This window comes from Eucalyptus grandis, chromosome 11, assembly GCF_016545825.1.
Source record: "Eucalyptus grandis isolate ANBG69807.140 chromosome 11, ASM1654582v1, whole genome shotgun sequence".
In the NCBI taxonomy this organism is placed as follows: domain Eukaryota; kingdom Viridiplantae; phylum Streptophyta; class Magnoliopsida; order Myrtales; family Myrtaceae; genus Eucalyptus; species Eucalyptus grandis.
In genome coordinates, this window is record NC_052622.1 from 26,453,479 (window position 1) to 26,468,179 (window position 14,701).

At 35.4% G+C, this 14,701-nt stretch overlaps 1 protein-coding gene across 1 annotated transcript; it reads left to right on the forward strand.

Moving 5' to 3' along the window:
- Positions 1–7,297: 7,297 nt before the first annotated feature.
- Positions 7,298–11,926, forward strand: LOC104426069 (cytokinin riboside 5'-monophosphate phosphoribohydrolase LOG7). The gene is made up of 7 exons (XM_010039004.3): positions 7,298–7,459; positions 8,674–8,771; positions 9,679–9,709; positions 10,111–10,210; positions 10,328–10,398; positions 11,239–11,382; positions 11,663–11,926. The coding sequence occupies exons 1-7, from the start codon at positions 7,346–7,348 to the stop codon at positions 11,756–11,758; spliced, it is 654 nt and encodes a 217-aa protein (XP_010037306.1). The 5' UTR covers positions 7,298–7,345; the 3' UTR covers positions 11,759–11,926.
- The last annotated feature ends 2,775 nt before the right edge of the window (positions 11,927–14,701 follow it).

A 14,701-nucleotide genomic window follows, 5' to 3' on the forward strand; every position in this document is an offset into this window, starting at 1 on the left:
GGAATAATTAGTTATTTATAAGAAAATTATGACAATTTGTAATTGCATCATAAAACAACCCAGTCAAACCATTGGCAAATATAACCACTGGAATTCGCCTCAGTGGCCACCCTTCCAACATGGAAGGGGGATGTGAGGGTTCAAATCCCCACCTTCTCGGGGGGGATGGGGTGGGAACGCGTAAGTTTCATGAGTGTGGGTTTCGACTCCCACGCCCGCAAGAGACGGGGCAAAAGTCCGAGAGTGAGTGTATAGTAGGTATAGAGTAGGACTGACAAAAAAAAAAAAACCATTGGCAAATACATATTTTTTGTCAATTCTAAATGTTTGAGAATTTCCAAAAGAATAAAAGAAAAAAAAAGATAAGAAAGAATCTTAAATTTGGGACTTGCAAAAGATATTGCAATTAATTTAAGGTAATCGTGTGGTGTCAAAAGTTAAAAAATGAATGGAAAAAGCGCAAGCCTTTATGCGTTTATCCTTTTCACATGATTTTTCATTTAAATGTTAAACTTAGCTTACTTATTTATATTTGAGTTGATACGAGTAAAATAATGTGAGAGTGTGATGGGTTTCTAGAGTCAAGGGCTATATAGTGGTCGAAAAAGAGGAGAAGCAAATGAGGTCATTTATAATTAATACTATTTATGTATCAATATATAATAATTGTTTGATGATATTTTGTTTTTCATTTTTGTTGAAAATAAATTTAAGATATTTTGGATTTTAGATGCAATGTCCCTTGCTCATGAGAAGTACTTAGTTTTATGTATATGGTACCCATTTCTACTAATATGCCTTACAAAAAAACAATTAATGCAAGGCATTTGTTTGCATGAGATCTTAATGGCAAAGTTCACAGGATAACTACATTGATTGGTCCTCCCTAACCTTTTCACCTATAAATAAAAATGCTTAGAATAAAGGCAACAAGAATGCCATAATTTTCGTACAACGCTCACTTGACTACCATAAGTTTTTTTACTCACTTGAGTGTCATTCTTGACAAATCGTCTTATGTAGATTTTATTTTATTTTTTACTTATTTCCTAGTTTGATGTGCATTTTTTTACTTTTGAATATTTTATTAATTATTTACATCAGTGCTGGCCATGTCACATAGGGCGACTAGCATCCACGTCGGATTTTTAGGTGAGGCAAATTGTTGATAACATTTAACTAATTCATTTTTTTTTAAATTTGTAGCACTCAAGTAAGTGAAAAAAAAAAAAAAAAAAAAGGAGGTGCGGACACCTAGAGTGGCATGGGAGACACTTAAATGCCAAAAATTTGAAAAAAGTACACTTAAGTGTCAAAATCAAAGAAAAATGGATCACTTAAGTGCTAGTAGTGAGAAATTCTTATCAAAATGCCAATGTGGCGTTTTTCCGGCGAGACAAGTGCAAAACGAAACGCACGTTGATATGACTAGATAAGGCGAAAACGACGTCATTTTGTCTCGAATTTGAATATTAATATAAGTATTAATTGAATTAAATTTAAAATTGAATTATGAAAAAAAGGAATAAGATTGTAGAATGCTTTGGCAAGGGCTGTCCTTATCAAAGCATTTTGCAATCTTCTTCCTTTTTTAATTTTATTATTATTATTATTATTATTATTATTATTATTATTATTATTATTATTATTATTATTATTATTATTATTATTATTATTATTATTATTATTTAATTTTAAATTTATTTTAATTGATATTTATATTAAAAATTCAAATAAGAGCCAAACGACATCGTTTTGACTCTTCTTTGCTGACTAACTTTCCAACAAGTCATATAGGCGAGTTAAATTATTTAAAATAATGCCATGAAGGATTTTTGAGACCCTTCGCCAAAGTTGGCATTGAAGTGTCTCAATTTTCAAAAAAAAAAAAAAAAAAGAAGTGGTATTTATGTGTACTTTTTATAACTTTTATCACTTAAGTGTTCCACATTCTAATTTTTGGTACTTACGCTATACTTTTGCTAAAAAAAAAAGTTACAGCACTTACTTGAGTACTATATGAAAATTATGGTACTTCTAGTGTACCTTTTTGAAATATCAATATATTACTGATTAAACTGTAAAAGTGCATATCGTTTTTTTATTTATATTTATATATATACTTTATACATTTTATATTTTATATCTATAAAATTTATATATTCATTTCTTTTATTATTTGTTGTTTATGTAATATTAGGGTTAATACCATGAAATCCCCAAACCGGTATATGTTGGGGAAATTTCTCCAAGTGATTTTGATAATTTTCGTACTATCCTTAATATAAAGTTTACTAAGATATGTGCGGATGTTCGTAACAAAGGGCTACGTAGTATCAACGATGTGATGTAGTGGATAAAAGAATGCAATATGTCCTAATACAGATTTTCTGTAGACAATTCCAATGGACCTAAAAGAGTAGCTAGTGACGATGTTTTTTATCAATGCTATGAAGATCGGGTCATTGGTGCTATGGTAACGACAGACATTTGATAGTGCTAGTTGGTTTACCAAACTAGCTGTTGTAGCAATGGATTCGTACAACAACAGAATTAGAGTGATAATAATATTCGAGAAGCTAGGTAGTTTGACAAGTTTATTAGAAATTACAATGAAAGAACAACAGCCAATGCTACTTTTGAGTAACTAGCAAATGTTCGGGAAAAGAACTATATGGGTAGTTCTATATTTGTACAATAGCATCAACGATAACTCTAAATGTTCTTCACTTTTTAAATCCACCTCCAACAAATAGTTTGAAGATGATTATAAAAAATAAGATCTCAAAAGCCAATTAGAGAGCGACACATGTTAAAGTCTAAAAATTTGCTACTTGTTATGTTTTAAGCAAAATGCTCACCTTCGATAATTTCTTTGAGTATTGTATTCGTGCTGTCTAAGTAATTGTGTTAAATACTAAGTGTACAAGAGTAAGAGTAGTAACTGAATCATAATAGTGTGATCTATCATGTAATAAGATCAATACTTGCCAATTGTAACTGTTTGTGCAAATTACTAATGGATCTAACCCAACTTGTGACTATTAGTATGAAGAGTGGATGTAGACTTGGGGATAAAGTCAAGCCAATATATATCATGGTGTGCTACTATTTCTCTTTCATTACTTCCACAAGCACGCATTACAACCACAAGTTTTGAAACATCACATTGACCAAATCTTTACTAAGCTTTAGTTATTTTCCATGAAAGATTATTTAGTTTTCTAAATAACAAATTCTCTTCATTGTTGGCCCCCAATAGCATACCTATGACAAATTTAGTCAAACTAATTTTTGGGTCACCATAAACCTCAAACTAGACTCCTATGACAAATTTTGATTACTAAACTAGTACACTCTTCTCTTCCATCAAATTTATTTTTGAAAATATTGAGCTAAATGACAATGGCAGTAACTAAATTGACATAGCAAGTTCTATAATAAATTTGCTGACACTCATTTGAGCTTTTAGTGACCCAAAAATTAATTTAGAGTAAAATTATCATATGTTAATCAGTTTAACTCTACATTTAGCTAGGGCCCACATGAATTTTTAAGAAAGAAATCATATTTCTTTTCTCTCTTTTTTTTTACTGATAGTAACTAAATTGACATAACAAGTTTTAGAATAAATTTGTTAATATTCATTTGAATTTTTAGTGACAAAAAAATTTAGAATAAATTAATCACAGACTAATTAGTTTAACTCTATATTTAGTTGGTTCCCACAAGAACTTTTAGGAAAGAAATCAGAATTCTTTTTTTTAATGGTAGTAACTAAATTGACATAGCAAGTTCTAAAATAAATTTGTCGACACTCCTTTGAGTTTTTAGTGACCCAAAAATTAATTTAGAGTAGATTTAACATAGGTTAATTAATTTAACTCTACATTTAGTTGGCCCCACAGGAATTTTTTTGAATGAAATCAGATTTATTTCCTTTCTTAAATGGTAGTAACTAAATTGACATAGCAAGTGTTAGGATAAAATTTTCAACAATCATTTGATTTTTTAGTAACCACTGGGATTCACCCCAATGGCCACCCTTCCAACATGGAAGGGGGAGGTGAGGGTTTAAATCCCCACCTTCTCAGGGGGGATGGGATGGTGACGAGTAAGTTTCAGGATTGGGTTTCGACTCCCACGCCTTGCAAGAGGCAGGGCAAAAGTCCGAGAGTGAGTGTAGAGTAGGTATAGAGTAGGACTGACCAAAAAAAAAAAATTAATTTTTTAGTGACCCAAAAATTAATTTACAATAAATTTATCATAGGTTAATTAGTTTAACTCTACATTTAGTTGGGCCTCACAGGAACTTTTAGGAAAGAAGTCAGATTTCTTTCCTTCTTTTTTATGGTAGTAACTAAATTGGCGTAGCAAGTTTTAGAATAAATTTGTCAACATCTGTTTGAGTTTTTAGTGACACAAAAATTAATTCATAGTAGATTTATCATAAGTTAATCACTTTAACTCTACATTTAGTTGGGCTGCACATGAATTTTTAGGAAAGAAATCGAATTTCTTTCCCTTTTTTTTTAATGATAGCAATGAAATTGACATGGCAAGCTTAATAAGAAATTTGTCAACACTCATTTGAGTTTTTAGTGACCCAAAAATTAATTTAAAATAAATTTATCCTAGGTTAATCGGTGTAACTCTACATTTAGTTGGGCCCCACAAGAACTTTTAGGAAAGCAATTAGATTTCTTTCTCTCTTTTAATGGTAGTAACGAATTGACATAGGAAGTTGTAGAACAAATTTGTCAATACTCACTTGAGTTTTAGGGTGTGTTTGATAATATTTTTATCCAATTAAATAAGTTCCTTTCATAAATAATTTTTTTCTATTTCAGTTCCTTAAAACAATTTCTAAGTAAAACAATGAATTTACTAACTACATAAAATTTCTATTTTGAGAATAGAAAAAGAACATGAATAAGTTTGGCATGACTCACAAATTTTTTGTATATTAGAATTTTTTTAATTTTTTAATTTTTTTTTAGAAATTTCTTTTTTTCTTACTTGTTTTCCTCTCTTTTTTTCTCCTTCTCTAGTTTGCAATGAGGGCAGCAGCAATGGGTGGTGACTAGTGATTGACAATCGATGGTGGCGGTGGGCAACAAGCGACAATGGCAAGCAATGAGAAAAAAGCAGAAAAGAAAAAAAAATTATTTATTTCTATATTTTGTTATCGGGAACAAAAAACTACTTTTTTTTCTACTTCTTTCTTCCGTTCTAAATTTATTCCATAGCCACTTTTCTATTTTGGAGAATAAAAAAATTAATTGACGTTACCAAACATAATTATGTTCTTTTTCTAGTTTGGAGAGCAAAAAAAAAAAAAAAAAAAATTGATGGGAGAATTGCCTTGCGCACCTTTAGTGACCCAAAAATTAATCCAAATTAAAATTATCATATATTAATCAGTTTAACTCTATATTTATTTGGGCCCATAGGAACTTTTAGAGAAGAAATCATATTTCTTTCCCTTTTTTGGGCAAAAGGATAGTGCCTCAATTTTTGTATGGCACTCAATTGAGTACTAAAAAATTTTTCACTCACTTAAGTGCTGCGTTAGAATAAAATCAATCACTTTGAGTGACAATTTTGACAAATTATCTTACATGGAGGTTTTTAGTATTTTCCTACCAACGTGGATTTTTTAAGAATTTTTTCATTAATTTTGAATTTTTTACTTTCTTTTATTTTTCTCTTTGCTTTTTTTTTTTTTTTTTGTCTGCAAGGGTCACTAGCAATCCTCACCAATTGTGAAACCCTCACCCAAATTGGGGAAGGGCTACCTCGCCCTCAACTGCGATGGGCAAGGCCATGGCAACCTCGTCGATCGGCGATGAGGCCACAAATCACCAAATCTGGGCGAGGTGGCCTCGCTCGTGGCTGCCAAGAGTTGGTGAGGGCCGCCTCGCCCTTAGCTATGAAGGCCCAAGGTGAGACCATTGTGGCCTTGTTAGCCATAGGTGAGGCCGCAAAGGCCCTCGCTAGATTTTGGCTGCTGTAAACAATGTCACCTTGCTTAGATCTAGCAATTCGAGGCCTCACCCTTGATTGGTGAGGCTGCAATAGCCTCGCCTAGGCCCTTTGTTATTGAGGGCAAGGTAGCCCTCACCAAGCTAGGGGAGGGTTTTGCAGCCGATGAGGGTTTTCAATGACCTTCACCAACCCCCAAAAAAAAGGAAAAATTAAAATAATTAAAATAATTAATATATTAAAAAATTGTCCATGTTAGCACGAATGTAGTCATGCTGGATTTTTTGACTAGACAAATTGCCTATAGTACTAAAGTGATCGATTTTTCAAATTTATGGCATTCAAGTAAGTGGAAAAAGACCCACCCCACAGTGAATGAGTTGGTTCGCATCTTGATCCCTTAGTCGGAAGGGTAAATGTTTGAAACTTCTTGCCCCCATTGCGCGATTTACCCGCAACACCGTGGGAGGTGGGTCCCTGTAGCACTGCCTCAGGTTTGCGTTGCCGGCTGCTAGCTGTACGGCAATTCCCGGGTCACCAAAAAAAAAAAAAGTAAGTGGAAAAAAAATTGTGACACTCAAGTGAACGATGTGCGAAAGGTAATGCACTTTAAATATTCTTACCCCCTTCCTTTTTTTAATGATAGTAACTAAATTGACATAGCAAGTTTTAGAATAGATATGTCAACACTAGTTTGAGTTTGATCTAGAATAAATTTATCACAGGTTAATCAATTTAACTCTATATTTAGTTGGAACCCATGGGAATTTTTAGGAAAGAAATCAATTTTTTTTTCATTTTTCTAATGGTAATAACTAACAAGTTTTAGAATTAATTTGTGAACACTCATTTGAGTTTTTAATGATTTAAAAATTAATTTAGAATAAATTTATCACAAGTTAATCAATTTAATTCTACATTTAATTGGCCCCACAGGGAATTTTTAGCAAAGAAATCAGATTTCTTTCCTTTTTTAATCGTAGTAACTAAATTGACATAGCAAGTTTTAGAATAAATTTGTCAACACTCATCTGATTTTTTAGTGACCAAAAAACTATCTCTAAATTATCGGAGGTTAATCGATTTATCTCTAAATTAAATTGGGCTCCACAGGATTTTGGGGAAAGAAATCAGATTTTTTTTTTTCCATTTTTTTAATGATTCTTTAAACTGAAATATCATAATCAGTTTTCTTATTTATGCATACCATATATACCTTATTTGTCGATTTTTATATGGATTCCTCCTTTCCTCCCCATGTACTATATAATTAGAGAAACACGCACACGCTTCGTTCACATTCTCAACCCTCTCCCTCCAATCCTTTCATTTAGCGCAGAGGCAGAGAGAGAGAGAGAGAATGTCTGAGACGCCGTCGTCGTCGAGGTTCAGGAGGATCTGCGTGTTCTGCGGAAGCCAGTCAGGCAAGAAGTCTAGCTACCAGGAAGCCGCAATCCAACTGGCACAAGAACTGGTACGTCTTTTCATCACACCCGCCTTATCGATTTCTCTTCATTGCTCGAGAGAATCTCCCCTCGGGCTTCATTTTCCTCTCTTTTTCGTCTTCTGGGTCCTTCTCTTCTCCCTCCGAAACGCACCGTCAAAGCTTTTTCTCTTCCGTTTCCCCCGCACTTGCTCATTCTCTGTGACGGGGAACTTCCGCCCATTCACCAAAACGCAGGGCGGCGTTCAGACTCCGTTGCTGTTTCGCGAGGTTTTCGCACTGTAATCAGACGTTCTACTGACGTCAAAATCGTTCCTTTCTCGCTCGTCATTTCTACAATTCTAAGCTTCTTTAAAGGTTTCGTTCATTTTTTACCAGGAGCGAGAGCTAACTCGGTTCTACTCTCGATTCCCCCCACCCTTTTTTGTCTTCGTTCATCTCGTGCTTATGAATATTTTTTTTTTTGACTCATTCTTTTCTTTGAGAAATAACCCAAGAAAACAAAAACTCAAACTTTATGTCTTCACATCAAAAGATTTTTTACACCTCTCAAACGTGGGGCTGATGATTGTAATGGGAATTACACGGGAAGGATTGATTAGGTTTTGAGGTCTTGAGCATGAGGGGGAGTGCTAGCTGGAGCCTGCCTGTCAGTTGAGCAGCCTTCTTGCATGATCTCTCTCGTTCCCCTGTAATTTTTTCCTTTTTCCCCTCTTCCCTTTTTCTTTTCGCCATTTTCTTTGTTAGAATTAAATAATAGCTGTTAATTGCTCTTCAATTTTTATTTTTATTTTGAATAAAAATGTGTCACCCATGCCTTTGGTCGGGGAACCAAACGTGCTCTCTTGGTATCATGAGTCTTTGGAGCGTGTTGGCTCCTATCTTGGGCAATTCCACCTATCCCCCTCTAACCAAACTCCAAAACCCCATGAATTTTTTTAAATTTTTTTTCCTATTTTTTACAAAGGATTCATGGGGTTCCATAATTATATTCACGTCCCTCACGAGCCTCTCCTCGTGTAGAGGGGGGAGCTTCTTCACACTCCCACACAGCGACAACATTCCAAGCTCGATAGTGCTTTATTTGTTTAGTTTAATTGTTGTCATCTTGTTTCGTCTCTTGGAGAAAGAAAGGCATGATTTCTTTTGTCCTGATGACGGTGATGGGCTCTCTGACACGTGTGTTGATGGGTTTTTTTTCTTTTTCCTTTGGTGGGTTCGTGTTTATCGATGAGGAAATGAAGGTGGAGAGAAGGATTGATTTGGTGTATGGAGGTGGGAGCGTGGGATTGATGGGCCTTGTTTCTCAGACTGTTCATGATGGTGGACGCCATGTTCTAGGGTTTGTTCTCTCTTTCTCTCTCTCTCTCTCTCTTCCCCACACATACACACAAACATCGAAGAAGGACATGAGCATATGCGGGTCTCGAGAAACATGCATCATTTATCATCCATTCATGTTGTTTTCTTTTTCGAAGACAAAACTTCTCGAACCATGCAAGTTATGAACTTCTTTTCAAGTGGGTCTTATATTCCGGGCAAAGGCAAACATCATGGGATCAAATGCTGGGCTGACAAAAAGGAACAAATCATGTCCTTTCGAGTAAACATTAGATCCATTAATATTTATGTAGGAAATTAATTTTTCTGGCAGTGCACTCTTTTTTGACTGCTGTTGGATGAACTAAAAGTTTATCTGGCCTACGGACACATAACATCAGATGGAATAGATAAAAGGTTGCCCTCTTTTTTGCTGAGATATGGTGGCTTTTTGGACCAGGCTTTGATCAAAAGTGAATCCATTTCTGTCCTTGAAAATGTCAGCAGTACACACTACACACTGGAGAGGGCCTCCCTCTCAAAAAGGGGAGGAGATGAAAGGACTAATCAAGAATGATGGGAACTTTTTCCCAGGATAACTGGGGCTAGCCCTGTCAAAATCATTGATTTCGTTTGACAGAATTTTACTTGAAAAAGGGCACACAAAATCGAGCCACAAGTCTTTGTCCCATAATTACGAGTGGAAAGCATGAATTCAATGGGCTTGACATTTTGCTTGAGTTCGAGGGTAAAGGTTACATCACTCAGTGGAATTGTAACTTCAAAAGTGGTTTCTAAGCAAAATTTTCAGAAATCTACCGCTTTGTGCCACGATTAGCTGCTGAGATTGTTCACACTCGGAAAAAAACTACCACTTTATCTGGTTTACGCTTCGCCTTTACTGATCTCATTATTTGTTTATTTTGCAGGATCATTCCGAGGATTCTTTTGACCCCATCGGTATGGAGATGAGTATTTGTATTTTTATGTTTTCTTGGTTATCTGTTTTTCTGCTTGTGGCCGTTGCGTGAAGTGTTTTAGCCGTAATGATGAGACATCTAGTCAAGAAGGGCAAATCAAACTGAACGGGGCACTATGTGATGGGACGCTTATGGCAAAATGGCTCTAGCTGTCCCGGTTCATTCCTCTTTTCTTTTCCAAAAGTTGAGCTTCCATTGCTATCACCAACCACCAACAAAAAAGAAAAAAAAATCGCATAAGAGCAATTCCTTTTAAAAGTAGCTGAGTTGTGAAAATACATGCCCTTTTGACAACAATAGCATCGAAGACTTTAGTAATGGAGGGTAACGTTTGGTGTTAAATGTTAATGCAAGGGTTATGAATTTGAAGCTTTTTTGCAGTTATGTGGTAATGAAGTTGGGGAAACAAGGACCGTATCAGACATGCACCAAAGGAAAGCCGAGATGGCCCGTCAGGCTGACGCATTCATCGCCCTTCCAGGTACTACTCTCGATCGTTTGGACCAACATCAGATCTCACAGAGGAAACAATATTTTAGTTATCCTTCTGATCATACCATTGTTTCTTAACCAACTACAAATCATTGTATATCATCAGGTGGCTACGGCACCCTCGAGGAGTTGCTTGAAGTCATTACCTGGGCTCAGCTCGGCATTCACTGCAAGCCTGTGAGACATTTCCCCTCTATTCTTTTCTCACCTCCGACATTATCATTTACAACCAAAAATAGATGCTAAATTCATTTTTGTTCTGTGCATCCCCCGAAAAACGCAGCACGATAAATCATTTCCTCTTGGACCCTATGGTCAAGGACGAGATCACAGTATCCACAGGGGAACAGCTGTATCTTACTTAGAATCTATTTGGTTTCGTGATCCTTAAATCGACTCTATTTAGTAGATGGGAAGCATTAGTTAAATCATTTAGAGATTATAAGTTGCTGCGCAACTTGTCGTTTGCATGTTCGTGCCCATTATAGGGTTTCTTTTTTGCAATAATCTTCTTGCGGGTCTTATGGTGTCTAATTTAATTAATTTAGCTGATCAAGATTTCGATGTTCTTGGAAGGGGAGAGATTAGAGCGAGGATGCTTACTGGTCAACAGATCTGATCATGCAGTGATGGGCGAATGAGAGAATCAATGCATGTGTTGTATCATTCGGTTCACATGGAAAGATAGCACGAGATTTTTTCCATATCTTAGTCGTGGCGGTGCATTGTGTGATTTTTAGGAGGAGCTTGATTGGAAGCATCTCCGTATGAATGGGAACGGGAGAAATTTATAGTCTAATTAAACATTGATTAAAGTAGACTTGTTGGTCAAAAGGAGGCTGTCCCCCCTTCTTTCTTTTATATTATTATTATATATATTTTTTCCTCTAGCTAGCTCTTGTTTCTTCTAACTTTTGCTTGGGGTCAATTTTCGATTTTTTGTCCATGGAATTTGGATAATGGTATATAGTCACTTTACTTTAGGCATTTACTATAGTTTATGTGAATATTGTGCAGGTGGGTCTTTTGAATGTGGATGGATACTACAATTCTTTGTTGTCTTTCGTGGACAAGGCTGTCGATGAAGGCTTCATCTCGACCAGTGCGCGGAACATCATCGTGTCTGCTCCCACCGCAAAAGAACTAGTCAGGCTGCTTGAGGTAACATCTTGAGGAAGTACCATTTGCAATTTAATTAAATAATAACTAGGAGAAAAGTCAACTTTAGTAATTGCCGGGGACATTGAATGTCAATGACCTTTATGCATTCCGCATCCGAATGCGTCGAAAGCATTGACTCCCATCCTGCATTGAAAATGGTGTCCCGCGCCGACCACCTTTTGCTTCTAAAAGAGGATGGACATGAGTGAATACGAATTTAGGTTTTTTCGTTTAAAGAATTTAAGGTGAAGAGATTGAATGTTTTGAGTGGTTGTTTCAGGAATATGTCCCGCAATGCAAGGACGTGACGACCACGCTCGTGTGGGAGGAGGTGGACAGACTGAGTTACGGGTCTGGATCGAGCGTGACCATGTGACGAAAAAATAATCAGTGTCAAAATATCAAACGATGCTGCGCCATCGTTTAGTTTACTCTAAATATATTATTAAAAAAAAGGGCTGTGGGGGTACAATCTTCAGCACAGGACAGTTTACATTTTGCTCTTTTTGGGAATTTGAAGCAGTGAGACTCTTGTCTCGAACGATATATATGGTCTGAAGAAAGGAATATTGTAATTTTCTTCTGTCTGCTCCTTTCGTTCTTTAGTGCTTTTTTGTTTCTAGGTTGGGATATGTTTGCGGCATCCGAAACTGAATTGCGTGTGAGAATGTTCCAAAAGCAAGAGGAAGGGACGGTTAGTGCCTCGTATTCATTCGGTCGTGTCGCTTGCCCTCTCACCAGTGTTTCCTGTTACCTTTTGCTCTCGTATTTCGGTAGTACAAGTTTAAAGACTAGAGGATCTCACGAGCTCGTTCAAGAGAGTAGCACTTCACGATCACCTTTGCACACTAGTTTTAGGAGAAAGGAATACGTACACTAATCAAAGAATTGGCGGGTTCAACGATAATTGCAAGCGACTGAAGTGCAACCATCGACAGTGTCACAACTATTCCTAGCATGTGAGTGCTAGAACTAGATGCATATCCCTTAAACGCTTCCTAATGCAGCGTATTAAGTTTCATCCCCATCCTCGAGCACACTTCGGCTAATCCTAAGGCATGAACCGACCACAAACTTCAAGAGAATGTACTTGGACTCGTTCTTGCCTAGCTTGTCCATCGCACTTGTTCGTGCATGCCATGTCCAGCTCGAGTGCACAACTCACGCATAGCTCTTGATCAGCCTGTGCCGGACTATTTGATTCAGGTCGCGACACTATGATACCCGAAGTGTCTCATATTTCGAGATCTTGATGAAAGTATGTACTCCGTGACAATTGTTGCAGGATTGAAATACATTACAAATTGAAGAGGGCAGCATACAGCTCGTCGTGCTCGAGAGGACGGCCATGGCCGAGGGTTTGAATGTTGTATAAAAACAAAATTGGAGTAAAGAGAGATGTACAAACTCATATCTTTTGTTGATAAAATGAATATCATTATAAAAAGATAGGTTGGGAAATGATATAAATGAACGTCTGTTTATAAAATAATTGAAAAAAAAAATTAGATGACATTGAAAAGAGGAAACCTAATTTTTCGCCACAAAACTTGTTAAGGAGAAAATAACAAATAAGAAACTGGAAAAGGGGAAAAGGATCACCTGAAAAAGATCAATTCTACTTAGGTAGGTACACTTACATACATACATACGTACATACACACATACATGCTTGCTTGCTAAGAAAAAGTCAAATCTACATTAATCCATTTAGCACACACACACAAGAACAAATAAGACATTCACATGTGATGCAAAAGAAAATAACTGTAGATTATTTGTTCATTGTATTAATGACACGGTAATTATAAGTCAAAGAAAATAGAAATTGCACACTACAATAGCATTTGACAATAATATCACAGGATCTTTTTTGGTTTAAAGATTGATTTCATATGGCAATTAAATTGGAGAAAACGCAATAATTCATTTGGATTTGATTGTTGATATTAATAAAGCATTTTTAACGTAAAAAGATCGAAGTAAAGAAGAGAAGTATCAACCCACGAGTCAAATGACAAATAAATGAAGTCGGAGGAGATCTCAAAGGCACAATTCCAATTCTATGCTTTAAATTTGGACTTGATATGGAATAGATTAAAAATTGAAATTTCTTTGATTAGAGAAAAATAAGAAAAGCCCAACAATGAAAAGCAAAAGGTGAAATCGTTGATTTGTTTAGCGTAGATAAAAGAACATGGAAAAGAAAACGAAAGATAATACCGAATACGAAGAAAAGCTCTATTTTCTATCGGAAAATAAATAATTTGAAATTTTCTTTTCTAAAAACAATCGCTCGTACCATTTATAAAAATGAATGGACAAAAAATATTTTTATCTTTTAAGAAAATACTTATGCATGAATTATTCTCAATAATAAAATGTTTTCCATTGAATAGTTATATCAAATGATATCCTTTTAAAAAAATAATTTTCGAATCATTTAGTTTTGTAAAACAAACAGAATGTGAATCCACAGCCCAAAGATTCGAATGCACGCTTTCAACCTGCTAGCAATGATAGCTGCCTTATCACTAGGTTCCTTAACTTTCACATATTTTAAGTGGTAGCACAATCATCCATCGACACGTGGTAACCTGTGACGGATTCCGAGAGCTTTATTTTTCAACATTCCGCGTAGTGTAATTAAAGTTATCTTCAACTATGAAATTCCTTTTTAAGGGTAACTAGAAAGTATGTGATAGTTTTTCTTTACTTTTTGTAGGTTTTCCAAACAACAATTGGAAGAATGAGGATTGGGGGGCCCAAATGCATCTGTTTTCGCCACTTCCATCTTCCCTCTTTCTCCAAGACAGTAGAATCTCCCGTACCACGCCTCAATTCATTCCCCAAAGTTTCCCTCAATCCAAAACAAAGTGCCAGATTTCTTTTTGTTTGTACAAAGTTTTGACAAAGCTCCTTCTTTATTATAAAATTTCCTTTTGCTCTCTTTAATTTCAAATTTAATCATGGGTCAAGACACCAAACACAAGTATAAGTTTTGACAAACTAAAAGTTCCTTTTTTTTTTATCATAAAATTGCCTTTTGCTCTCTTTAATTTCAAATTTAATCATGGGTCAAGACACCAAACACAAGTATAAGTTTTGACAAACTAAAAGTTCCCTTTCTTATTATAAAATTGCCTTTTGCTCTCTTTAATTTCAAATTTAATCATGGGTGCTCTCTTTAATTTCATATTTAATCATGTATCAAGACACCAAACACAAGTATGTGTTCATATTTAGCTTTTTGTCCAATAATTATCCAAATAACCAAATTTGATATTACAAAACCTGCTCTTTTCTTATCCTATCTTAT

Excerpts from the sequence above, each read along its gene's own strand:
- LOC104426069 (XM_010039004.3), top strand. The coding sequence starts at position 7,346 with ATGTCTGAGACGCCGTCGTCGTCGAGGTTCAGGAGGATCTGCGTGTTC. Across the intron at positions 10,211-10,327 it reads CGCATTCATCGCCCTTCCAG|GTGGCTACGGCACCCTCGAG; the intron begins GTACTACTCTCG and ends GTATATCATCAG. Across the intron at positions 11,383-11,662 it reads AACTAGTCAGGCTGCTTGAG|GAATATGTCCCGCAATGCAA; the intron begins GTAACATCTTGA and ends TGGTTGTTTCAG.